A 27111-nucleotide genomic window follows, 5' to 3' on the forward strand; every position below is an offset into this window, starting at 1 on the left:
ACTTCAGGAAAAGAGTTAGTGTGTATATGGCTTTTTGTCTATAAAGGTTAGAGAAAACTGAAGTGTTTTTATGTTTACCCCCACTTAGCTACTTTTGTTTTAACCTTGTGCCTTTACCTTTAAAGTTAATGTCTTTCAATGTCCATTTTAAAAAGTTCTCATTCTCCTGCTGTGGATTTATGGTGATAGCCGTGCCCTTTTAACATTAACCTTTGCTTTATAGCTGGGATATAATTATGTATTATATCATGATTTTAGCTACTATTGTAGAGCAGTGGTATTTCAGAGGTGCAGTGCAAGGCATGGGTTTAAAATGAAGAAAAGTATGATCAAGGAGAGCCGCTATTTAAAGAATTGAATTGTTTTTCATAAAGAGTAATTTTGTTGACCTTTTAACAATGTAAATTTTCTTTTTAAAGATGCTGATCCTGTTTATGTTCTGTTGATTTAAGTAGTGGTAGAGTTGAAAACATACTCTTGGTCAAGAATCTTACACAAGGATGGTACAGTTTAAGATTCATAAATGTGTAATAACCTTTAAATAGCAACACTGTTCATAGGACTTTACTCTGTTGGAGAAACAGGTGGTCTTGTTAATATTTATGGTCTAGAAGCCAGCTGCTATTTATATTAGTATAATTATTAGTAACAACGGCATTTTTTTTCTCTTTTTTAGAGAGGGGTAAGGGAGGGGCAGCAGGAGAGGGAGAGAGAGAATCTTACTCAGGCTCCACGCCCACCATGGAGCCAGACAAGGGACTTGATTTCAGGACCCCGAGATCATGGCATGAGCCAAAATCAAGAGTCAGGTGCTTAATGGACCAAACCACCCAGGCACCCCAGCAATGGCATTTCTAAAAGTAGTAGATATAGTAACAATTAAAGTCTTATAATGTCCTGAATGTCATCCATAACTAGCAGACATAGATCTCTGCTCAGTAACCTTGTAAGCTAAAGAATGTGTGAATGGACACTCGAACATGAATTTTAAAAGACTTTTAAAAAGTGCAGGAGCAGGTGTGTAAGAATAACAGTATTAGTCAGGAAACCTGTGTTCCTGTGTCTGTCCAACCACATTGCCACCGAGACTACCCTGGGCACCTGACAGCTCTGTGGATTTTAGTTGCTTCTCCTGTCCACTCAGGAGCCTCATAGAGTTGTTGAGAATCATATGAGATTAGGGCCTTGTAAATTGCCCCATCCTCTGGATGGTGGGTTCTTTCTTTCTTTTTTTTTTTTTTTTTAAAGATTTTATTTATTTGTTAGGCAGAGAGAGTGGGGAGCAGACTGCCTGCTGAGCAGAGAGCCCAATGTGGGGCTCGATCCCAGGACCCTGAGACCATGACCTGAGTCGAAGGCAGAGGCTCACCCCACTGAGCCACCCAGGTACCCCTGGTGGGGTCTTTCTAAGAAAGGTAGAAGAAGAGGAGGTGCAGGGTGGTGGTTCTTTAGGCTCCCAGAGGTCACCACTGTGGTTTCCATTTCCTAGTCAGCTTTGAGTCTATGGAAGGAGGCAGGAATTCTGGTCTGTAGCTTAGTATCTTTGTATTTGTTCTGGTGGCAGGAATCAATCTTGGGGTTGTCAATATGCACAGAAATGATCTATTTCTTCACAGTCTGACTCATTTTCTGTCAGGCCTGTTCTTGGGCTCTGTTCAGGAACAAATCCTGCTTGTTGATGAGCTGTCTCCTTGTCTGTGTACAAAAATTCCTCGTGTTCCATTTACCTTATAACAGACTCGGGCAGCATTCGAAGCCTGTCTACTCCTTAGGTCTCTTCTTTTCCTTCCCCATCTAGGATCTGCAACTCCAATGGATACTGAGGGGTTTGGTGAGCTCCTTCAGCAAGCTGAACAGCTTGCTGCTGAGACTGAGGGCATCTCAGAGCTTCCCCATGTGGAACGGAACCTACAGGAGATCCAGCAGGCGGGCGAGCGCCTGCGTTCCCGTACCCTCACACGCACGTCCCAGGAGACAGCAGATGTCAAGGCGTGAGTACTGGTGGGGAGGCTGTGCTGCTGCTGGGTGGCTCAGGGGTAGGATCCGATTCTTCTTTTCCTCCCTTGAATTAAGATGCAGTCTGTAAATGACAGACACAAGCCTGATTCTTGGGAATTCAGGAAGGTTTTTGTAAGAAGGTCAGCAGCCAGGCTCTGTCTCCCTGCCCCCAGGTTTTCCAGCTTGTCTGCCTCACCAAGCTCTGAGCCCACGTCACAGGCAGAGATGATCAGGATGGGAAAGGATACAGAGCTTTGTCACACAGAAATCCGTTACAGTAGTTCCTGATTGAGTTTGCTGACCATTGGGTCATAAATGGCTCCTTTTACTGTTAGTAAGTGTGGTTTACACAGATAAGTGTTACCTTCAAAGCCCGGGAACACTCAGAGATTAGCATAGTTTTTAAGTGCACTCGGAAGAAATTGACGAGCAGTCAGTGATGAAGAGCCATCCAAGTGGGGGTGATTCTGTCTGGTCATCATTAGCGACCCCCAAAGCTGCTTCTCCAAGACCTTGGACACATAGTACCTCCCAGGTGAACATGGAATGGGAGAGTGGGCAGCCCCAAGAGTGCAGCTGAAGAAAAATGCTGTCTGTCTGTCTGTCTGGCCAGCCAGTGGCTTCTGCTGTCATACAGTATCAATAGTGGGCTCTTGATTTCACAGTTACGTGTTGGAGGCCCCACTAGCCAATCCTGGGCTATTTCTGGGGCTACATCCATGAATTAGACATGGTTTTTGCCTCAAGGAACTTTTTAATTTGGGGAGACAGAAACAAAAAAACCTTGTTGCTTTCCATAAGAATTGTGATTTACTGATGACTACTGTGTGTCAGAAACTTGGCTAGACTTCAGAGTTTGCTTGATCCTCATAATGAATATTAGGACTGTTGTCCCCTGATTACAGTTGAACAGCTAAGGCTCAGAGAGGGCAGGTAACTGTCAGATGGCACAACTGAGTATTGAGCCAAGACTCAAAGCTAGGGAGGCTGGCTCCAGAGCACATGCTCTTTTAGCCCCGATGGAAGGGCCGGGGGAGGGTGGAAGGGTGCTGGTACTTGTGACCTCAGTGGGTCTGGAAAATCACTGAGATCCTTTGTGGGAGATGTGGGAAATTGTCATTTGTCTTCTTCGTCTTCATTGCTTGAACTTGAGAAAGATCTAAGTGCTGATGTTTCCACGGGGACGTTATTTTGGGTATGTAATAAATGTCACAAGAGTGAGCATAAAGGCTACATTCTTTTCCCAACTAATCTTGAAAGCTGAATGCTTTGGCTGCTTCGCTGAGTTAGTAAGGATGTTGTGGGAATTCTTCTGTAGGTCTCCCCAGAATTTTATTTTTTAAGATACTAGTTAGTTTTGGTTCCATCGGTGTTGGCAAAGACACATCAGAGGAACCCTGACAGGGATTTTTTTTTTTTTTTTTTTTTTAAATCCAGCCAGTTGCCGCTGTTCACCAACACCCCCACCAGCCTTTAGACATCTCTGCTTACTTGTCCTCCTGCAGGCTCCTTTTTTTTGCTCCTGACTGCCTGCAGGTACCCTCAGTCTTGAGCATGCAGGCTCTATGCTTGTGTGCAAGGATGCTGCGGGAGCAAAAGGACCGTGATGCCAGCTGAGTTGCTATAGTTATAATTTAATTGCATCAGCTTTACAGCCTATTAAGAGCAAAAAGGGAAAATGTTTTCTTGGTAACAATTATCAGTCATGCTCTCTTTCTTGTAAATTTCCATTCTTCCTCATTTCTTTCTACCTTAAATTCATTATTTTAGGGAGGAAGAAGTTGGAACATTGAAAGAATGGGTATAGGGTGGGGCAGGTGCTTAAAAAGAAACCAAAGGGCTGATGACTGTATTTTTCCACCTTGATAGGCAGACATAAAGTGTGATGTGAATATTTTAGTACAGGGTGAAGGCAGAGGAGCGAACTGAGTAGGAAAAAAAAATTTACATGAAATAAATTTTGGAAGAAAATGTGTCTTTAAGATTTTAGTTAAGATTAGATTGTAGATTTAAGATTGAATTGTTCTGTGCTGAATTCATTTGTTTAAATATACTTTTTGGATTTTTCATTTTGAGGAACAGATTTGAAAGCTTTTTTGCATGTGTGTTTGATATTTTTAAATTGTTAAATTTCTTCACACATAAAGAAGACTATGCATAACATATATAAAGGTGTAAATCAGGGGTTGTCAGCCTATGATCCATGAGCCAGATCCAGCCCGCTGCCTGTTAAAGTCTTATTGGAACATGGCCACACTTATTTATGTATTGTCTGTGCTGCTTTTGTGCTACAATAGCGGAGTTGAGTAGTTATGACAGAGACCGTATGGCCTGCAGAGCCTGGAATTTTTACTGTCTGCCTTTTACAGGATAAGTTTGCTGACTCCTGGTGTAAATAATAATAAAATGAATTACGTGTTGCCCAGTGAAGACATGGAATATCATCAACAGCTGTGAAGCCCTCCCTGGGTACCCATTTTCAATTGCATCCCCCTTTTTTCCCAATCAGAGATGCCTCATTGGATTTTTCCAGACTCAGAAGCCAGACATCTTAGAGTTGTACAAAGAGAAAGCCAGCAATCACTCTCTTTCCTTAACTTTATCCCCCAAGGTAACCAGTGTTACTGATTTGCTGCTTCTTTCACACTTTTCTCCATGTTCATGCGAAGCATATATGAACATTTATTTGCCCAAAGTTTTACAGTCAATCACTACTTTACTTGTGGTAATACTACTAAGCAACCTTTTTGAGCACTTGCTCTTTGGCAGGCACTATGCCAAACACTTTACATGCATTATATAATTTCTTCTTAAAATAACCCTGTGAAATAAGTGTTATTATCTCTGTTTTATAATTGAGAAACGTCACATAGCAAGTGGCCAAGCCAGAATTCAAATCCAGCTTGCTCAGTAAGAATCTCTTCCATTTGTATGGCACTTTTCAGTTCCCCCAGAATTGTCACAGACCTTCTCCTAACTGGTCTTCACAAGCCTGAGAGGTGAGTGAGGCAGGGATTTTTCTCCAGATTTAACAGAGGAAGACAATGAGTCTTAGAAAACTGATGCATCTAAGATTTTCAGGCAGTAAGAGGCAGGTGAGACTTGAACCCAGGCCTCCTGACTTTATTTCTCCTCCCTGTGTGTACTGATGACACCTTTTGTCCTCATACTTTCCCAGGACTAAAGTGTTTGACTCCAGCCTTGACTCCATCTTTTTGCCCAGGAGAGGCTGTGTGGTTTATGGAAATTGAGGCAGATGGAAGGCAAGGAGCCTTTAGATTTTTCCACCCTTTAGATACTTCCACTTTAGCCTTTAGATACTTCCACTTAGGAAGTATCTGGTTTAGCCTTTATTTATAAAGCCTTACTCTTACCCTAATTCCCTGCCCTTTTTCCTCATTTCTCCATCTACCTCTCCCCATCGAAGCTTCTGCCTATTCACTGGACACTTTACTGCAGGCACCACCTACTCGGATGACTTTTTTCTCTTCTGAATTCTCTAATAGCTAGTTTTTTAAGTGTCAAGGCTCTCAACCCTGGTGTACTTTAAAATTGCCTGGGCACTGGGTGCATTCTCACATGTCACTGGTGGGGATAGGGCACCTGTCGGACACAACTGGGCAGTATCAGGCGGGTTTACCCTTGACCCAGCAATCCCTTTTCCCGCGATCTGTCCCAGAGATGCACTGGCAAAAGTATGGAAGATCTGTGCACAACGGTAGTCATTGTGGCATTACTTGTAAATAGCAAAAATTGAAAACTCAAACATCTGTCAGTAGGGGACTGGTTAAATAGATGTGGTACATCTTGTTAGTGGAGTATTTTTTAGTAATACAAAAGAATGAGAATATTCAGTACCATAGATCGACTCCAGAACATATTGTGAAGTAAAATAAAAAATAAAAGGTGGAGAAAAAGTGTGCAGTTCTCTTATTTAAGAAAGCAGGCAAAATACATCCAGTGTTCATGCATCAGAGGACTTAATATTATTAAGATATTAATATGCCCAGATTGATTTGCAGATTCAGTGGAATCCTTATCAAAATTTCAGATGGTTTTTTTGCAGAAATTAACAAGGAGATCCTAAAATCTATGTGTGAATAAAAAGACACCTAGAGTTGCCAAAACAGTCTTTTAAAAGGCAGAAGAAAGTTGGGAGGCTCACACTTCCAATTTCCTAACTTCAAACAAAGCTACCATAGTCGAGACTGTGTGGCACTGGCATGAGGATAGACAATTGAATAGAATTAGGAGTCCAGAAATAAATCCATGCATTTGAGATCAGCTGATTTTCAGCAAGTGGCAAGAGCATTCAGTGTTTTTTCAACAAATGCTGGGCAACTGGATATCTATATGCAAAAGAAAGAAGTTGGACACCTTAACTGTAAATAAATAACTGTAAATAAATAAATAACACAGACCTAAATGTAAGAGCCCAAACTTTAAATCTTCTTGGAAGAAAACATGGGTATAAATCTTTCTGACCTGAAGTTAGGCAGAACCTTATTAGATATGAACTGAAAGTACAAGTGACAGAATAAAAAATAGATAAATGGAACCTCATTGAAATTTAAAACTTTTGTACTTCAAAGGACACTATTAAGAAAGTGAGAAAATAGGGATGCCTAGGTAGCTCAGTCGGTTAAGCAGTTGCCTTTGGTTCAGGTCATGATTCCACTGTCTGGAGATCAAGTGCTGCGTTGGGCTCCTTGTCCAGCGCGGGGGACCTGCTTCTCCCACTGCCTGCCACTTCCTTGGATTGTGTGCTTGCGCATGCGCTCTCTCTCTGACAAATAAATAAAGTATTTTTTTAAAAAAAGGAAAGTAGGGGGGGAAAAAAGGAAAGTGATAAAGTAGCCCACACAATGGAAGAAAATATTTGCAAATTACTTATCTGGTAAGGGACTATTTCCCCGAAGATGATGTACACACAGTCAGCAAGCAAATTATGAGAAACTCAACATCACAGGCCATCAGGGAAATGTGAATCAAAACCACCTTGACATACCACTTCACGTACACACTAGGATGGCTGTAGTTCAAAGACCAGACCCTAGTAGTGTTGAGGATGTGGAAAAAATTGAGGTTGTCATATACTTTTGGTGGGATGTAAAGTCTTGCAGCCACTTTGGGAAATAGTCCAGCAGTTCCTCAAAAGGCTAAACAGTGTGACCATATGACTCAGCAGTTCCCCTCCTAAGGAATACCCAAGATAGATGAAGACCATTGTCCATATAGAAATTTGTTCATAGCATCATTATTGGTAAGTCAAAAAGTGAAAACAACCCAAATGTCCGTCAGTTGATCAATTGATAAATAAAATGTGGCATATCTGTAAAATGGAGTATTACTTGGCAGTAAAAAGAATGAGTTGTTAATATACGCATGTTAATACATGTAACATGGATGAACTTTGAAAACATGAGAAATGAAAGAAGCTGGTCACAAAAGACAACATATTGTCGAGCTCCATTTATGTGCAATATCTTAAATAGGCAAATTGATGGAGAAGGAAAGTAGATTAGTGGTTTCCTAGGTGGGGTGGGTGGATTGAGGGTCATGGGGAGCAACTGCTGATAGGTTGGGGGTTTCTTTGTGGGGTGAGGAAAGTGTTATAAAAGTCAATTTTAATGATGGTTGCATAACTCTGAATCTACTGAAAACCACTAAATAAGTCAGTTAAATGGGCAGTTGTATAGTATGTGAATTGTATTTCAATAAAGCTGTTTTAAAAAAGTAGGTGATAAAAATGTATATACAGATCTACTGAGAAAAAAGGAAGGTGTTTTAAAAGTACCTGATGAATTGCATTAATCAGGTATAGTAAGACATGAAGAAAAGAAAATGACTGTCATGAAGAGAGAGTTTCTATCCACAGTTGTCCAGAAATGAGGCAGGGCACATCATGGGTCAGCACTGGGGTCAGTCAGGATGCAGTGAGAGCAAGGAGAAAATGTGGGCCAAAGCCTGTATTATGGTTTCCGTGGGAAAGTAAGGCAAGGCAGGGTCAACAAACTTAGGATTGGCTAGTTTGAGTAACTTCAGTGGGCTCTGAGGTATAGTTGACTCTGATTGTCTAGTACCTAGCCATGGGGTGAAAAGTGGCCCAGGAAAGGAGGTGGTTGGGGTCTGGTCTCTGGACTCATTAGTTGGCATTTGAAATTTGTACTCGCCTCTCAGAATTAGCTAACCTTGGGAGGGACAGCCCTTCCAATATCAGCAAGGCCCCAGTTGTCAAAGCATCAGATACAGAAAATAAAGACTTTTTTTTTTTTTTTTTAATTACCAAGAATATATTTTGAGGGGCGCCTAGGTGGCTTAGTCGGTTAAGCATCTGCCTTGGGCTCAGACATGAGCCTTCTGTTTCCCCTGCTTGTGCTCTCTCTCTATGACAAATAAGTAAAATCTTAAAAAAGAAAATATATATATATATATATTTATATTGAAGAGGTTTTTAAGGAAGTGGAATAAATGCTTATGAAGAGTCAGGGTACCTCAGTTCTATAGAGCTATTTTTTCCCAAAAACAAGCCAATTTGTGGCTTAGTTTTTCTTCAGAATATTGTTTTACTTCTCTTGAATTCATGAGTTTTTAGTGCCTTTATCTCGTGTTCCATGGGATGGCTAGATTTTGAATATTAACACTCAGTTTCAACAATTACCAATCAGGGACAGTTTTCCTTTCTATTCCCCATCTAATGATTTTTTAAGCAGATCCCAGCCAATACACTGTTTCATCCACAGATACTTCCAAGTGAATCTCGAAAAATGAATTCCTTTATTTTTAAACATAAATGTAATTCTGTATCTAAAATATAAGTAAATATAATACTTTAATATCAAATTTTTAGTCTGTTCAAATATCTCATATGTTAAATGTTTACCAATTTGTTTGACTCAGAATCCCAATATGCTGTATGTATTTATTGTGACCCCTTGATAAATCTCTTAAATTTCTTTTGTTTGGTAAGTGCTCACTTATCTTTTCCCTTGGAGTTGTTTTGTAATGAAGGACTGAACTCATTTGTCCTTATATAGTTTCCCACAGTCTGGCTTTGCATACTCTCACCTAGTAGCTTCGTTTTCCCTACAAATCCTGTTAATTTCACAGTTACTTCTAGTAAGTGGATTCATAGGACTTTTTCTTTTCTTAAATAATTTCATTACTTAAAGTGTTTAACAAACAGACAAGAAGAGACAAAAGTTTACTGAAACTCTACATACCCATCACCCAGTTTTAATAATTACTAAATCATGACCCTGTTTGTTTCAGCTGTAATCCCACTCAGATTTAGAAACAGATTTTAGACATCAAATATCTCTCTCTCTCTCTCTTTTTTTTTTTGGACGGAGAGAGACATAGCAAGAGAGGGTACACAAGCAGGGGGAGTGGGAGAGGGAGAAGCAGGCTTACCGCTGAGCAGGGAGCCTGATGCGAGGTTTGATCCTAGGACCCTGGGATCATGACCTGAGCCGAAGGCAGATGCTTAATGACTGAGCCCCCCAGGCGCCCCTCAAATATATCTCTTAAGTTATGACTCCAGTAATAAAATCACAGCACCATAATTATAACTAAAAACTTTTAATTTGTTAATATAAAATAATTTAGTCACTGCTCACAGTGCAATTGCTTTAATAATTATTTTCAAGATTGTTCATTTGAATTCAGATTTAGAGGTTCATGAAATGTAAATCTTTGTTGGGTATTAAGAATTTTGAGTTTTGGGGTGCCTGGGTGGTTTAGTGGGTTAAGCCTCTGCCTTCGGCTCAGGTCATGAGCCCTGTAGGGCTCTCTGCCCAGCAGGGAGCCTGCTTCCTCCCCACTCTCTGCCTGTCTCTCTGCCTGCTTGTGATCTCTCTGTCAAATAAATAAATAAAATATTAAAAAAAATTTTTTTGAGTTTTAAAGTTCATCTTTTAAACTGATGCAAAATATTCACATGAGTCTGTTGCCAAATACATAAAACAAGGTACTGTATATACAGAGGTTCTACCTTTTGTCCATTTGTTTCCATTCTACATTCTTCCTGCTTTCAGAAAAAAAAATTTTTTTTTCCAGTTTTTCTTGTTTGGTTCTTTTTTCTTCTTTCACATAAACTCTGCCAATCTGCCCCTCCCCTGTGCTGGTATTGTGGACTTTTCCCCATCCTACTACCTTTCCTGAGAAGTCACTCAGACTGGTCTTCCTCCTTGCTTTTCTTCCCTCCTTTCTTAACAAGGCATGATTTATACAGAAAGTAAACAAACAAAAGGTTAAGTAACCTTAAATAAGGTGGAGAAGACAGGGACTTTTTTTTGACTTTGGAATTGTGTAAATATTTTACATTATTATAAAACAAACTAAAAAAGGAGTTCCTAAAAAATGAAAATAAGAGTTTAATCCAGTTGGTGACATAACCACAGAGAGAGGAACAGTTCCAAGTGGTATCTTAATCTGTCATAAGTTATCATGTTGGAGGTGTTGTTACTGCTGTTTTGAGACTGTTGTGTGTATAGTGTAGGATAAAGCAAATAAGTAGTTATAGATACTGAAACTAGGACTTGGGGTGTGGGAGAAAGGAGATGTAGAAAGAAAATCTGTGAGGTTAACCCAAAATTTTGTGTTTTAAATTTTGAATTGGGATTATTAGTATAAACTCATCATGTAATTTATCTTAAGAAAACTGAAACAAAAGTAAAAACTTCATTTCTAGCTCTACTTAGGAGAAAGCCTAGAAACAGTGTAGCACTGAGCAGTCCTAGTACCCACATAGTTGCCTCTAAAAATCCATCTTTTTATTTTTTTATTTTTTAAGATTTTATTTATTTATTTGATATAGAGAGAGAGATCACAAGCAGGCAGAGGTAGGCAGAGAGCAAGGGGAAGGAGGCTTCCCACTGACCAGGGAGCCTGATACGAGGCTCGATCCCAGAAACCTGAGATCATGACCTGGGCCAAAGGCAGATGCTTAACCATCTGAGCCATCTAGGCGCCCCCCATCTTTTATTTTATTTTATTTTTTTTAATTTTTAATTTTTTAAATTTCTTTTCAGTGTACCAGAATTCATTGTTTATGTACCACACCCAGTGCTCCATGCACTACGTGCCCTCCATAATACCCGCCACCAGGCTCACCCAACCTCCCACCCCCAACCCCTTCAAAATCCTCAGATTGTTTTTCAGAGTCCATAGTCTCTTATTGTTCATCTCCCCCTCCAGTTTCCCCCAACTCCCTTCTATCTCCCCATGTCCTCCATGTTATTTCTTATGCTCCACAAATAAGTGAAACCATACGATAATTGACTCTCTCTGCTTGACTTATTTCACTCAGTATACTCTTCCAGTCCCATCCATGTTGCTACAAAAGTTGGGTATTCATCCTTTCTGATGGAGGCATAATACTCCATAGTGTATATGGACCACATCTTCCTTATCCATTTGTCCATTGAAGGGCATCTTGGTTCTTTCCACAGTTTGGTGCCCGTGGCCATTGCTGCTATGAACATTGGGATACAGATGGCCCTTCTTTTCACTCCATCTGTATCTTTGGGGTAAATACCCAGTAGTGCAATTGCACTACTATAGGGTAGCTCCATTTTTAATTTCTTAAGGAATCTCCACACTGTTTTCCACAGTGGCTGCACCAACTTGCATTTCCATCAACAGTGTAAGAGGGTTCCCCTTTTTCCACATTCTCTCCAACACACATTGTTTACTGTTTTGTTAATTTTGGCCATTCTAACCGGTGTAAGGTGGTATCTCAATGTGTTTTTTTTTTTTTTAAAGATTTTATTTATTTATTTGACAGAGCGAGATCACAGTAGGCAGAGAGGCAGGCAGAGAGAGAGAGAGGGAAGCAGGCTCCCTGCCGAGCAGAGAGCCCGATGCGGGACTCGATCCCAGGATCTTGAGATCATGACCTGAGCCAAAGGCAGCGGCTTAACCCACTGGGCCACCCAGGCGCCCTCAATGTGGTTTTGATTTGAATCTCCCCGAGTGATGAAGAACATTTTTTCATGTGTCTGATAGCCATTTGTATGTCTTCATTGGAGAAGTGTCTGTTCATGTCTTCTGCCCTAAAATCCATCTTTTAATAAAACAGTGGGGGCTCTTTGAAGTCTTGGTTGACTCCAGGTCTGTATGAGATGAACATGAAACATCTTGTCCTACCAGATAGGGAAGTTACTAAGGCCTACTTGAGTTATGTCAAGAGAATTCGAAACCATCCTTAAAAGGTTTCTACTGGTGGAGGAGACAGTTTGAGGATGATAAGGATAGTAACTGCAGTGGATTGAAACACAACAGTAAGTGTTTAATATGTTTCAGTTCATATGTTTATGACTTTAAATTCATGAGTTCATAAGGATACCAAAAGGAGACTCACCAGTCACTCTGAGGATACTAGAGAACCATCTCATTATTCAGAATAACCACATAATGGATGAAGAGTTTTTCTGAAAGGAAATATTCTAGCTAATAAAAATAGAATGCCTGGGGTGCCTGGGTGGCTCAGTTGGTTAAGAATCGACTCTTGGTTTCAGCTCAGTTCATGATCTCTGGGTTGTCAGGTCAGGCTCTGCACTCAGTAGGGAGTCTGCTGGAAATTCTCACCCCTCCCCCAGTGTGTGCGTGTACACGCGCACTCTCTCTCTTTCTCTCTCTCAAATAAATAAATCTTAAAAAGAAAAAAAAGAGCACCACTATTTTGCAACCTCTAAGGAATTAGTGTCTCTAAGCAGTGATCATCAGTATTTGCTAACATTCCAAAAGAAATAACCAGACATTACAGACTTCTTGTCTCAAGTAATCTTTAGTCTCAAGTAATCTAACCAAATATAATGACACCTGAATCTGATCAAACCTTTTAGAGCTTACTTTCAATTGATAGGAAATACAGAGGCTGGAGGAACATGTCAGATGACATCTTGAGGTTGCAGTCAATAAAACCTGTTATGTGGGAAACTGTATCCTTCCTACTTTTAGTGTAGGTCATGGATCAATAGGAGAAGCATCAACTGTGAGCTTTTTAGAAATGGAGAATCTCAGGTCCCATCCTAGACCTACTGAATCAGAATCTGCATTTTAATATGCTTCTCAGGTGATTCACGTGTACAGTTCAAGTTTAAGTAGTACTGCTCTACAGGACAAATAATCCAGAGTCGCTGATAAATTGTAAGGGGAAAAAATGAGATGAAAGAGCAGACTATAGATTAAAAAAGATTTAGGAGGCATGTCATTCACAAGTAGAGATCTTATTTGTATCCCATTCAGAAAAAAACACAAAATTTAAATTATTAAATAATTGGGGGATTCTCTGGAATCTACTTCAAAATAATCTGGGTGGTGGAAAGAGGAAAAGAAGTAGGGATATAGGTGAAACAGGGTTGACTATGACATGTTAATTGTTGAAGCTGGGTAATGGGTACAAGGAGGTTTACTATTTAATTTTGTATTTGGAATTGTTTTTCTATAAGGGTTTATTTAATAAGGAGGGCCCACTAAAATGACTATGATCAAAAAGGTGATGACAAGTATTGGCAAGGGTGTAGAAAACAATTGGAGTTCTTGTACATTGCTAATGAGAATATAAAATGGTGTAGCTGCTTTGGAAAACCATCTGGCAGTTCTTCAGAAGGTTAAACAGAGTTACTATATGATCTAGCAATTCTACTTTTAGGTATATATCCAAGAAAAATGAAAACAGTATTCACACAAAAATGCTACATGAATTATCGTGGCAGTACTTTTCATAATAGCCCCAAAGTGGAAACAACCCAAATGTCCTATCAGCTGATGAATGGATACATTAATAAATATAAAATGTGATATATCCATATAATGGAATACTGTTCAATTATAAAAAGAAATGAAGTACTGATACATACTAGAGCATGGATGAATCTTGACAAGCATTATGCTAAGTGAAAGAGGATAGTCACAAAACAGCACATGTTGTATGATTCTGTTTATATGAAATGTCCAGAATAGGCAAATCTATAGAAACAAAATGGATCGATAGTTTTCAGAGGTTGGGGGTAGTTTGGGAACGGACATGGGAAATGACTGCTGGTGGGTAGGGGATTGGTTTGGGGGTTAATGAAAATGTGCTGAAGTTTGTAAAATGTCCTAAATGTTGTAAAATAATGTTCTAAAAGGTGAAAGCTTTACAACTCTGTGAATATACTAAAACATACTGAGCTGTATACTTTAAATGGGTAAATTGTATGGTATGTGAATTATTTCTCAGTAAAGCTATTATTAAAAAAGGAGGGAGGCATTACACTGATACCTGTGCTCCAGGCTTCACTCAGCACTACTCAGAATCACTGGGAGCAAAGCTGACTAGGTGATTCTAATGTGCAACCAGGGCTGGGAACTACTGAATTAGAAGGTTAGCTTTAAGGATTGTTAGAACAGAGAGGCAAGATTATTTATCTGACAGGGTAGCCTGGAAGAGAAGCCTCAGAGATGGCATTCTAGTTGACTTGTCTACATTGGAAGAGACAAAAATCTACAGCAGGGAGCCCTCTGGGTGCACATCACCTATTTCTGTAGTACCTTGTATATGTGCTGCCGAAGCGAGCACTCTGTAGTACCTTGTAGAATAGAACTAAACACAAAGTCCTTTCTTCTTCTCTAAAAAGTCTGTTAGTACAGAAGTAGAAGTCTTAGGTGTCAAAGCCATAGATTTTGGGTTACTTGTGCTTCCTGGTGGTGTAGCTTCTGAGTTCCTGAGAAGGAATGTAAACTTTGTCAGTTGGGTTTTGGGATACTAAATCGTCATCTAAAAACAATAGTCTAAGCATCTAATTCCCCTAAATTTCTTTCTTCCAGAGAGTGTTCGAGATATTAGTGAGACTGATTTTTTAAAAAAACTCTTCTATTGTTACGTTCCCCGAAGTAAGTAGAAGTAAAGGTAGTTGTATTTTTCCCACCTCTCTTCAAAGCATTTATTTGGCGACAGGCTCCTGTACTATTGGAATGGGCAGCGGAGCGGGAACTTGAAGGTGTACTAGATACGATGTTTGTCTTTTAAAGAGAAGCCATGGAGAACTAGCCTTGGATTCTGGTTCAGCTGTCCTTTGCAAATCTTCGATGGTCCCAGACTTTTAGTTTCTTCAACTGATGAATAAAATTAGGACTGGGTTACTCTTGAAGCTTCTCAGATGTTGTGTTCACATATCTGTCTTTATAGAGGCTGTGAATATAGGACAGTGGTTAAGAGTTTGTGCTCTGGAGCCTGATGACTTGACTCTGGCATTTTCTGGCTCTGTGACTTTGGAGAAGTCACTTAACCTCTCTGCACCTTTAGTTCCCCCATCTGTAAAATGGGGGGTGAAATATGTGGAGTTGTCTAGCCTATCATTTTGTTAGTATACTGTCATTTTATTCTAGGCAAATTTTATTCTAATTCAGGCATGACCAGAACTCTCTCTTATTACCACATGCAATATTGTGTCTCTTTCGCTATGTGATAGAGCTTTATGGAAAGGTATAAAAAAACCATATAAAGGTGAGCAGTACATAAGTTTTGAATAAAAAATAGTCTCTGGTATTTTATGAAGCATATTCGATATCCTAATCCTGCTTTTTTCTCCTTGCCCCGTATTGTACTATAGGTCAGTTCTCCTTGGGTCTCGGGGACTTGACATATCCCACATCTCCCAGCGACTGGAGAGTCTGAGTGCGGCCACCACCTTTGAGCCTCTTGAGCCTGTGAAGGATACAGACATTCAGGTAAAGGCTTGCAGGACTGGTGTAGGTCAAACCCTGGATATGCAAACCAGGCTGAAGGCCTGCTTAACCAGCTCATTTGTTGACCAGCTCATTTAGGAATTCTAGATTTCTTTGTTAATTCTCTTCCTGAGATATTAACAGAATCGGAGACTCTGCTTTGGAAGTATAATGGGGAACATAGGTTACTTTAAGAGTGCTCTGAGAGGCTGAATTTAGGAAAGCAATTCCAACCTGCACTTTTTAGATTATTGTAATTATGAGAACAGATTTTTCTTCCTTCCTTGGGCTTAATCCAGGAACAGAGAAATTAGTTATAAGTTTCTCTTGCTTTCTTTGCTGGATCTCAAATAATTTTACTCTTCGTTTTCCACATTTCTTTTCTACATCTTGCTTGTATTGGTTGGCAAAGAGCTGGGGAAAACTTAGAGTACTATTTACTGAAACCTACTCATCGATTTCTAGGAAGTGTTTGGCTGCATTAGTGGCACCAGGAAATGGTCTAATAGAGCACTCCAGTCTCATTTAACCTAACATGCCACAGACATAATTGATTACTATTTTAATCTAATCAGAAACTGCTTTGTGTATGTGTGCGGCACACACACATACGTTGTTAAGGAAGAAACTCAAGATTCATTTAGTTTTGAGGAATTGGGATGCTACATTCATGTTAGAGTGAAGGGACTGTGAGCTACCATTTTAATCATTGATTTACCTTTGAGATGAAAGAAGTAGGTTCTACAAAGGCAAATCATTGTACTAATTGTGTTATTAGTTATGGGTACTAATTATGTTATTATACGGGCTCAATTTGAATTAACTCTCTACCCCACTATCCTTTCCAAGAACTATTTTTATCTACCTAGTATCCACACTTCTTCTTTTTTTTTTTTTAAGATTTCTATTTATTTATGTGACAGACAGAGAGAGAGATCACAGGTAGGCAGAGAGGCAGGCAGAGAGAGTGGAGTCGGGGCGGGGGAAGCAGTCTCCCTGCTGAGCAGACCAGGGGCTGGATCCCAGGACCCTGAGATCACAACCTGAGTGGAAGGCAGAGGCTTAACTCTCTGAGCCACCCAGGCGCCCCTAGTGGCCACAGTTCTACTCTATTTATTCCAATTCAGTAACCGAAAACCCTGTGTTTCTGTTGAGAGTTAACTGTAGCAATATGTTCCCATAGTCTCTAGTTTTTTAAAATTATGTGTACTAAATCATATTAGCTTGTCATCTTGTAGATGCCTGTTCAGTTCCATATAATCTTAAAATTTTTTTGTTTTTGTTTTGCTTATTTGGAGCTGTCCCTTTTTGTACCTTCTATTTACTGCTATAAACTAATACTTTTAATAAGGATGAGGTGGGCAAAAGGAAGAGAGCTAGAAAATAAATTTGAATAATCATACATTTTGGGGAATATCCTAATAGTGTGGAAGAAATGGCACTAGCTGAAAGGCTTGTGTTTTTAATGTTTAAAATACCAAAGAAGTTATTTTTATTTTTTAAAAAATATTTCATGTATTTATTTGAGGGAGAGAGCATGCCTGAACATGTGTGTGTGAGGGAAGGGATGGGGGGAGACTCTCAAGTGGACTTCCCTCCAAGCCCCGAGCCCTAGTCAGGCTCCGTCCCACAACCCATGAGATCATGATCTGAGCTGAAACCAAGAGTTGGAGGCAGAACTGACTGAGCCACCCCAGCACCCCCAAAAAAGTTGTTTATTTTTAAAACCAACTGCTTTTAAATGTTCTTTGGCATATCTGTCATACATATTTGGAATACTCAGCACATTTAGTGATATACTTTGTGAAGTCCCTATGACGTGGTACTCCAATTTTCTACTTTGAGATATTAATGACAGGATTATAAATGTATCAGATCATGACGATCTTCTCTTCTAACCTTCTGTGTAGTACATGAACACTCTCCTTCAGCACCCCCATTAGATAGTTTCCCAGCAGTGGATGCTTGGTCACATCAAAGAGATTTCTTAATTGGGAATGAATATGGCTATGAGTTTTGGTCCTGCAACACTGAAAATCTTTGAACACTGAGAGGAAGGATGCATTCATTTCAAAATTTTACCTAATGAGCTTTTCCAGAGTAGCTTCAAAAATGCAAAATAGTCAGTCCAAGGTAACTTTTGATTAATTGGGAATTGGTCATCTAGTCCTTAAGTAAAGATTTAAGACTTAACTAGTTTTGGGGTACCTGGGTGGCTTGGTGGGTTAAGCATCTGACTCTTGATTTTGGCTCAAGTCATGATCCCAGGGTTGTGAGATCAAGCCCCTGGTTGGGCTCTGTGCTGGGCTTGGAGCCTACTTAAGATTCTCTCTCTCGGGGTGTTTGGGTGGCTTAGTCAGTTTTGGTTTCAAGTCCGACTTTTGTTTTCAGCTCAGGTGATGATCTCACGGTTGTGCAATCAAGCCCCATGTTGTCCCCAGGCTCAGTGCAAAGTCTGCTTGTCCCTCTGCCTCTGCTCTTCCCCCAGCTCACACTCCCTCTCTCTCACGGACTCTAAAATAGATCAATAGCTAGCTAGCTAGCTATCTTTAAGGAAACAAACAAAAAAAAGAAGATTCTCTCCCTCTGCCCTTTCCCCCCAGGTTGTGCATGTGCTCTCTCAAAGGAAAAAAAAAAGAACTTACTAGTTTCAAAATAATTGTTCTCTTGATTTCATCTTCTTGGCTACAAAGGCTTAAAGGAGAAAATTTAAGTTTTAAAGGGCTGAGGCTTTGGCTTAATCTGAGATGGTTCTAGTTATTGATAGGAATTGGAAGATTTTGTTTTGGGTTTGTTTTTTTTTTTTAAATGATTTTATTTATTTGAGAGTGAGAGAGCACGAAAGAGGGGACACAAGCAGGGGGAGTGGGAGAAGGAGAAGCAGGCTTCCTGCAGAGCAGGAGCCTGATGTGGGACTCAGTCCCAGGACTCTGGGATCATGACCTGAGCCGAAGGCAGACACTTCATGACTGAGCCCCCCAGGCACCCCAGGAATTGGAAGTTTTAAATTGTATTGTGGAGCTCATCTAACCTGTGCTTAGGCCCCCCCCATACACATCAACATATCCTTGCCTGATTTCTTATTTAGTAGTCAGATGTAAGAGCCAAGTCAGCTTTCGGCCTGAGCATGGAACAATCTTCCTTTTAGTTCTCATCATGTGTTGATTATCCAAGAAGAGTTAACTTAGTCATTTTCAGTTGTTTGTTTTTAGAACAGCCATATATATTTTTTCATGGACTTTTTTCCCCTCATTTATTTTAACAGCTTTATTGAGAGACAGGATTCACATACCATAAATCTAATGGATTTTTGTGTATAAATTTTTCCAACTAGTTTTTTTGAGATGAGAATGCATCCTAATCCCATGTGCCAAGTATCAATCAGAGTGAGTTTATGATGTCAATTTATAAATTCATAGAAGGAAATGCTGAAGCATTCTTTGACAGATACTGTCCAAGACTTTGTACCATCCATTGTTTGCATTTCTGCATGTATAGATACATATGTAGATACATGTGTAATCCTTTTCTGTCTGGCAGACATTGACTTTGATTATATTCCCTTCTGTTTCTGATGGAAAGCTTGAAATTAATATAGGCTTTCCACTGTTAACTGTTTTGTTGTTTGTCATAATCGATGATGTTGGCATGCATTGAGAATGCAGTTTTGAAAGATTGTTGCAGCCAGCGAAGGTGAAGGTAACATATTAAAAAAGACTTATTTAAATATATGTGTGGCTGATGCTAGGAGAATTTTAAAAAATGTTTATTGATTTTATTTTTTGGAAATGGTCATGAAGAGGGCCTGTACATTTGTGTAAAAGAGGTGAAGAGTGACTTAAGAGGGCATGGCACGGAAATGACTGGACTTCTCTAAGTGCCTTTGTGGTGCTTGCAAGCACAAGTCTTCTCACAGAGGTCCACTCACTCACTTATGTCTTTGGAAAAAAAGTACCAACGGCAGATTGCACATCTTTACTATGATCTAAACAGACCTAATGAACCAGAGATGATGTGTATCACGTAGTAATAAAGGGCAGATTTACACAGTTCAACTATATTGTGGGCTTTTTCACTAGATTACATGTATATTTCAAGAAGGCTGTGCAGAAATTGCCTGAGTTGGCCATAAAAATAGCTGCAGTTTTCTCTGCATTAGGCTATATTACTTCCGAAGGACAATGAACCAAAGTATAATAATATTATTGCTAAACTTCCTGTATTAGATTCCAAGGGATGCCACAACAAGTTTCCACAAACTCAGTGGCCTAAAACATTAGAAATTAATCCTCTCACAGTTCTGGAGTATAGAACTTCACAATCAAGGTGTTGGCAGTACCTTGCTTCCTCCAAAGGCTGTCGGGGATAATCTTTCCTCTTCTAACTTTTGGTGGCACCAGCTATTCTTTAACTCCAATCTCTGCCTCCATCTCCACAAGGTTTTTCTCCTGTGTATTTAGTCTCCCTCTCCTTTCTCTTAGAAAGACTCTAGTGTTGGGTGTAGGACCCACCCTAAATCCAGAATGATCTCATCTTGAGATCCTTAACTTAGTCACATTTGCAAAGATCATATTTCTAAATAAGGTCATATGCATAGGTACTAGGAGTTAGGACTTCAACATATCTTTTTGGGTGGGGGGGACACATGTCAACCTGCTACAGTTACCGTGCTTACAGTGCCAGAAATCTCAAGACTAAATTAACTATAATTAATGAGACATCATCAAATCTCACTCTTTCACAGCTGTATGGAGTATTGAGCTAAGGCGTCTACTGCTAGTTGTTCTAGTGACTTGCAGACCTCAACCAAGTATCTGATCTTACCCTCAACATTCCTCTTTCCCGGCTGTGGGAGGACCCATATCTGATTCAGCTAAATGGCAGTTGCTGTTTCTAAACAGCTAACAGTCTGTAATGTGTTTAAGAGATTTCTGTAGAGACATTTTTAAAATAGAAACCACTTTTCTGAAGTATTAAATACCTCGTGGTTGGAGTATGTATAGGTGGGACTAAATTGGGATACTTTCCTGCAGAAGGAGAAGCTATCTTTGTGTGTGTGTGTGTGTGTGTGTGTGCGCGCGCGTGTGCGTGCACACGCATATGTACACTTCAGCCAGCAGGTTTGCCTAACTCTTTTTCTTTTATATGTTAGGACTTTGGTTATCACCTTCCTTAGCCTGGAGTAGCGCCTCTGAAATGTCTGACCCCTCATTTCAGTCTAACCCTGTGAAGCTTCCCTTACACACCGCCTCTCGCATGGTCTTCTGAGATCTCTCTCCCTGCAGCCTCCAAATACAATGTGTCGGTTTTACTGCTTAGGAAAAAACAAAACTTTCCAAATGTTTCCCCACAAAGTAAACAAGTTTAGCTTATGTTGTTAGAATTAACTTGGCAGCCCATTCAAATCTTAGATAAGTGATTCTTATTTCTTCAGCCCCTTCTACCAAAAGAAAAAAAAAAAAAAAAGGAAGGAGAGAAAGATCCTATACTGAAGGTCTTCATAATCTGTAAATTTCCACATGGAAATCTGTCCTGTCCTGCAGTAGAGAGCAAAAGATATCTTAAATAGTATAAAATAACTATAAAAAATTGGAGTCAGGGAAACTGGTTTATCACATACAAGATAATGATGCAGTAATAATTCACTTTGTTAGAAACTTATTTTGGGGCGCCTGGGTTGCTCAGCGGTTAAAGCCTCTGCCTTCGGCTCGGGTCATGATCCCAGGATCCTGGGATCGAGTCCCGCATCAGGCTCTCTGCTCAGCAGGGAGCATGCCTCCTCCTCCTCTCTCTCTCTCTGTCTGCCTCTCTGCCTACTTGTGATCTGTCAAATAAATTAAAAAAAAAGAAAGAAAGAAAGAAAGAAACTTGTTTTGTTTACCACACTATATCCATAATAAAATATTCATTATTTCCTTCCTTTTTCTGTCCTTGGCCTTGGCCTTGGCAATGTAGAGTATGCTCAGACCACTCTTAGCTTATCTTTTAAGTAATCAGAAAGAACTAAATAGCTTTGGTATAAGTACGAAAATGAATCACTGCTTGTGAAACCCCTTATCACCTAAATTGTTATGTTCATGGATTATCTTTTAATTTTATATCTTCAGAATTAAGAGACTGCTGCTTAAACGCAGCTATATATAACAGCTAAGCAGAAAAGTGGTTGTGTTGATTGTTAATTGTGTGTTTGTAGTACTGGCAAGTTGTTAGTGAGGAATTGGTTCCAGAAATCCTGTGGCGGTTTGTTGGAAATAGGGTCAGCCTTGCCTAGAATGATTAGTGTGCTAATAGCAGCTTGTCAGGAATTTTACTGGCAATACATTAATATTGAGGAAGAAGTGCAGTAAGCTTTCCCTAGCTCAGATTTGCTGTAGGAAAGTGCAGTCTGAATGGATGAACAGTACCTGAACTCCGCGATTATTTTTAAGTAGTCATTTTCATTTGTTCCTAGAAACTTCTAAGCATGGATACCAGGGAGGGGTCTTACCAGAGTTGCTTTTGTAAATCTGAGGAAGAGATGAGGTTCATTCAGTTAGGGTTAACATCTGTTTGTATTTGTATAACAGTCCTGAGAAGTGTTTTAAGTAGGCAAAACATACCTAGCTCCCATGTTGTTTTTATTCTTAATATGCCTGAGCAGGCTTTTCTGCAGTGGTGATCTGGCCCAAATGGGATGATTAGAAATTTTGAATTGATGGGACTCTGAAGGAATAAAATGTTGCTCTTTAAATGTTTTCATATATAAAAATCTAAGAGCATCTAACAGTGTGAAGGTTTTTAGTTAAGCATTTGTGTTTATTCTTCTTTGCTTATATTCCTCTTGCTCCTAAGAGAGTCAGTGGGAAGTTCATGGTAACCTTTCTTTGGAGTTTTTAGAAGACTTTAATGGATATTTGAATCTTGCCCTTTCATAGCTTATCCTGGACTTAAATTAAACAATCTATAGTTAATGCTCTTGGGTTCACTAGATAATGAACCCAGTTCTCACTGGATCCTAAGCCTGCTAGTTAGAAACACTTCCTTGGAACAAATGTGACATACGTTTTAGGCAAGCATTCAGTTGTAGTGGCTGAATGGCAGATGAAAACGACGTAACGTCTCACTGTGCCCTGTCTTCTCGTTCAGGGGCTTCACGGTACCAGGCTTTGTCTCTTGTGTGAGCACTGCAGTGTCCTCATCACCCCTGCTTCTTTATCAAATATATTTGCTGTTCCCTGTCATTAAACCCTGACCCAGTATAAATCTCAGAGGTGAAAACCAGTAAACACGTAAAAAAGAAAAAATAGTGTCTTCCCAGAGGCAGATTAATGTACCGTCCTGTTTTGTGTTTGTAATTAGGTAGTCTGATACTGATTGCTGGGGTAAGTACTGAAATGATTTAAATTTTCTGCCTGTCTGTGATAAGGGAAAAGGTAGGCTTTGTGGTCTGGTGGAAAGTATGCAATTACATTAAAGTATCCTGTGAATGGAATTAAAAATGGTGACTTTGGAATAAAAATGGGTGTTAAAGGCATCGTCTGTGGAAAATGTGAAAAACTGCATTTATGTGAGCCAAGGATATAAGATTTCAGCCTTTTTACTTATCCATTCACACTTACTCCTGAATGCGGGGCTTTCAGAACAAGCAAGTAAATGGATGCTGAATGCATTCTGAGCAAGCAGGAAATGACAGGCTTTTTTGTCTTCTCAGAGGTTTCTTATATCCTGTAGTGAGCAAAGGAATATCAATTACCAGCTAAAGAAGAAAGAAGTTGGAACGGTTCCGTAAGAGTGTTTTGGAAGAAGCCATTGGCTAAAATATTTATCTGACAGTTTACTAGAGCACTTCACATACGGGTCTGGCCCTGGTGCCTTTGAACCAGGTTGAGTCATGCCCTCCCTCCTTCATGAGCTCTCTTAACCTGTCGATATCTGTCGAAGCCCCAGCACTCTGGAGGTGGGGGGCACATAGTGTCATCTGCAGGCTGGTGTCTTTAAGTTGCTGGCTTCAGGAACCAGAAATGGGCATGTCTTTTTATCTGTTGAGCTGTTTGATACGGGAGCGGATGTAATTTAAATGGGGGTTAAAACCTTGTCGAATATCGAATGCATTACTGTAGACTGCTGTCGTTCTCAGATGGCAGCTCTTGACCCTGTGCACCACTTAGATCCGCTTGCTGCAGCACCCTGTGATCTCTTATTTCCGTTTCGGAATGTTCGATCTTGAAGCTTTCCAGGCCTGTAGCCTGATGTGGCTCCATGCATTGTTGGGGTGGCACAGTGTGGCCCCTCAGATGCAAAACTTTGGGAACCAGGTTCCCACTGTCTCCACTAAGAAACCACATTCTGTGAAGGAAGTGAGAAGAGGCTTAGACAGGGGAGACTCCTGGTTTTGCTTTTTATTTGTTTGTGTTGGGGACCAGGAACAGAAGCTGGGAGAAAGGATGGGCAGTATCCTCTACTGACAAGACCTGTGTTAGGATTTCTTTTGCTGCAGAGCTCAGTGTATATATATTGCTTTCTTTTTAGGCTTTCCCCCATTTCCCAGATGCCTGGCTTCCGTTGTGCACTTCAGATATGGAGAGGTTGAGTGAGTCCCTCCAGCTCAGGTTGCTGGCAGCCAAGCTGAGGTTCAGGCCCTCAATTCTGACAGCCCTGGGTTCGCAACACTAGCGATTAGCAGCAGTGCGTGCACCACTTTAATTATCTCGGAGGACAGAAGGATGAGGCCTCGCTTCTCACTGCGGAGTAGCTGCGAGGCCGAGATGCCACAACTGAATCCTGCCGCTGCCTTTCAGAGAGCCACTGCTCTCGAAGCACTGCAGTGGGTCTGCTGAGCAAGAGCAAGACTGGGCGGACACAGCTTCGGAGAATTTATATGGAAGGAAGCCTTGTCTTTTTTTTTTTTTTTTTAATATTTTATTTATTAATTTGACAGAGAGAAATCACAAGTAGATGGAGAGGCAGCCAGAGAGAGAGAGAGAGAGATAGGGAAGCAGGCTCCCTGCTGAGCAGAGAGCCCGATGCGGGACTCGATCCCAGGACCCTGAGATCATGACCTGAGCCGAAGGCAGCGGCTTAACCCACTGAGCCACCCAGGCGCCCCGGGAAGCCTTGTCTTTTGAACATATTTACAACCAGGACTGACAGGGCCATTCTTTTCATTTATAAAACAAAGGGGAGTATTAAGTCAGCAGAATGTAAGTGGGAGTATTACCGGCTGATTTTTATTATCACTGCCTGATTTGCTTTATTTCTTTGAATGGCATGAGCAGTAGGATATGAGGAAGAGTTTTCTCTACTCCGTTTTCTTTCAAAAAGAAAAAGTTGTCTATTTATTTATTTACTTAAAAGATTTTATTTATTTATTTGACACAGAGAAGGAGATCACAAGCAGGCAGAGCGGCAGGCAGAAAGAGAGGGGGAAGCAGGTTCCCCGCTGAGCAGAGAACCTGATGCGGTGCTCAATCCCAGGACTCTGAGATCTTGACCTGAGCCGATGGCAGAGGCTTAACCCACTGAGCCATCCAGGCGTGCCAAAACTATCTTCAGGACGGGTAGAAATGGCCATGGAATGTTACAATATGCTTGATTTGTTCAGGGTACCACATACTCTAGTATGATACTGTCTGGGAGTATGTTCTCTCTTACTTGGTTCCTTCTTATCCACAGTACATATCTGTCTCAGAAGATTAGCACAGGACTTGGTGGATTTTTTTTTTTCTTTTTAAAGTAGGCTCCATGTCCAGTGTGGAACCCAACATGGGGCTTGAACTCAGGACCCTAGGATCCAGACTTGAGCTGAGATCAAGAGTTGGAAACTTGGGGTGCCTGGGTGGCTCAGTTGGTTAAACTTTTGCCTTTAGCTCAGATCATGATCCCAGGGTCCTGGGATCAACCTCTACACAGGGCTCCCTACTCAGCAGGGAGCCTGCTTCTCCCTTTCCCTCTGCCTGCCACTCCCTTTGATTGTGTTCTCTCTCTCCCTGTCAAATAAATAATCTTAAAAAAAAAAAAAAAGTCAGAAGCTTAACTGACTGAGCCACCCACGTGCCTTGCCTTGTGGATCCTTAAAGATTGAATATTTTTGGGCATTCACAGTAGCACTTGGTTCTGTGATGAGGTCCCAGACTGCCCCAGAGGTCTTCATGTTGAATGAGTGTGGGAGTGGGTGTTCTTCATTGAGAAAGTCCTTACTGAATTAGTGCCTTCCAAACAAGTTTTGGGTTTTTTTCCCCCATTTCATCTCAGGCTGAGAGATATACTTCCAGGAAAATGCAGTAAAAATGGATTAACTAGGAAAAAAAATAAGAGTCATGCAAAATACAAGCCTTAGTTTTTGAAATTAAATTTAGTAGACAGAATTACTCTGTCAGGTTACTCAAAAAGTTTCTAAATGCTTATTCTCCATTTTTGTACTTACCTGCTGCAGACTGGTCACCAGCTATTTGGGGTCTGGTACTCCTTCAACCACACTTTGAAGATTTTATTTATTTATTTGACAGACAGAGATCACAAGTAGGCAGAGGCAGGCAGAGAGAGAGGAGGAAGCAGGCTCCCTGCTGAGCAAAGAGCCCGATGCGGGACTCGATCCCAGGACCCTAAGATCATGACCTGAGCCGAAGGCAGCGGCTTAACCCACTGAGCCACCCAGGCGCCCCTCAACCACACTTTGAATAGACTAGTTTAAATAGTTGTGTTTTCTTCCCTCTCCCCTTTCCTCTTTCCTTCCCTCCCTCCCTTCCTTTCTTGTGTTTAGTTTAAATGTCCCTGCTCTTCAGTGAATTGAGGCACTACAGTTTGAATTCCTGTCTTCTGTTTTCTCCCAGCGAAATCAAAAGAGGAGGCAGAGCTAAGGTTTTACTGAACATTTACTGTGCCAACACATTGAACTAAAACACTTCTGGATTTCCAGTAACCATCTGAAGTAAATACTGTTGTTAACCGTATTTCACTGATGGGAAACCTAAGGCCTACAGAGGCTGGATATGCCAGATTTGAACTCCCTTCTGTTGGTTTGAGTTCAGTACTCTACCCTTAATCCCCTGGATTTTAAATTCCATTGTGCATCAAGACTGTTTAGTAAAGAAGTGAATTTTCAAGATATCATTGAAAGGAAAGTAGTGGAAGTGATTTAATAGAAATATTGTTCATTGATTGCTCATTTAGAAGAAATCAGAGTAGAAGGCCCACAGTGAGTGGATGCCATGGGCAGTGGTCTTATTTACATACACTTAGTAGCAAAATAATGTTGACTGTGGGGAGGAGCTGGAACATGCTTTCTAAACCTTTATAGGAAGCCAGGCTGGTTTGGGGAAGGGTGGGGGAGATGAGTTTTGCAGGAAGGCCGAACGTCCTTTATCCCTTTATCTCCAGGTGCTTGCTTCCTTGCCATAGTTTTGTGCTTGCTGAGCTGTCAGT

General features: G+C 40.5%; 1 protein-coding gene across 2 annotated transcripts in view; it reads left to right on the top strand.

The window, feature by feature from the left end:
- The window catches only part of NUP93 (nucleoporin 93), a 110262-nt gene that overhangs the window by 17812 nt on the left and 65339 nt on the right, over positions 1-27111 (top strand). For both annotated transcript variants that reach the window (XM_032323987.1, XM_032323988.1), the window contains 2 exons: positions 1799-1991; positions 15597-15714. In XM_032323987.1, coding sequence (XP_032179878.1) covers positions 1813-1991; positions 15597-15714 — 297 coding nt within the window. In that variant the 5' untranslated portion in view covers positions 1799-1812. The remainder of the gene's footprint in view (positions 1-1798; positions 1992-15596; positions 15715-27111) is intronic.

This window comes from Mustela erminea, chromosome 19 (assembly GCF_009829155.1).
Source record: "Mustela erminea isolate mMusErm1 chromosome 19, mMusErm1.Pri, whole genome shotgun sequence".
NCBI lineage: Eukaryota > Metazoa > Chordata > Mammalia > Carnivora > Mustelidae > Mustela > Mustela erminea.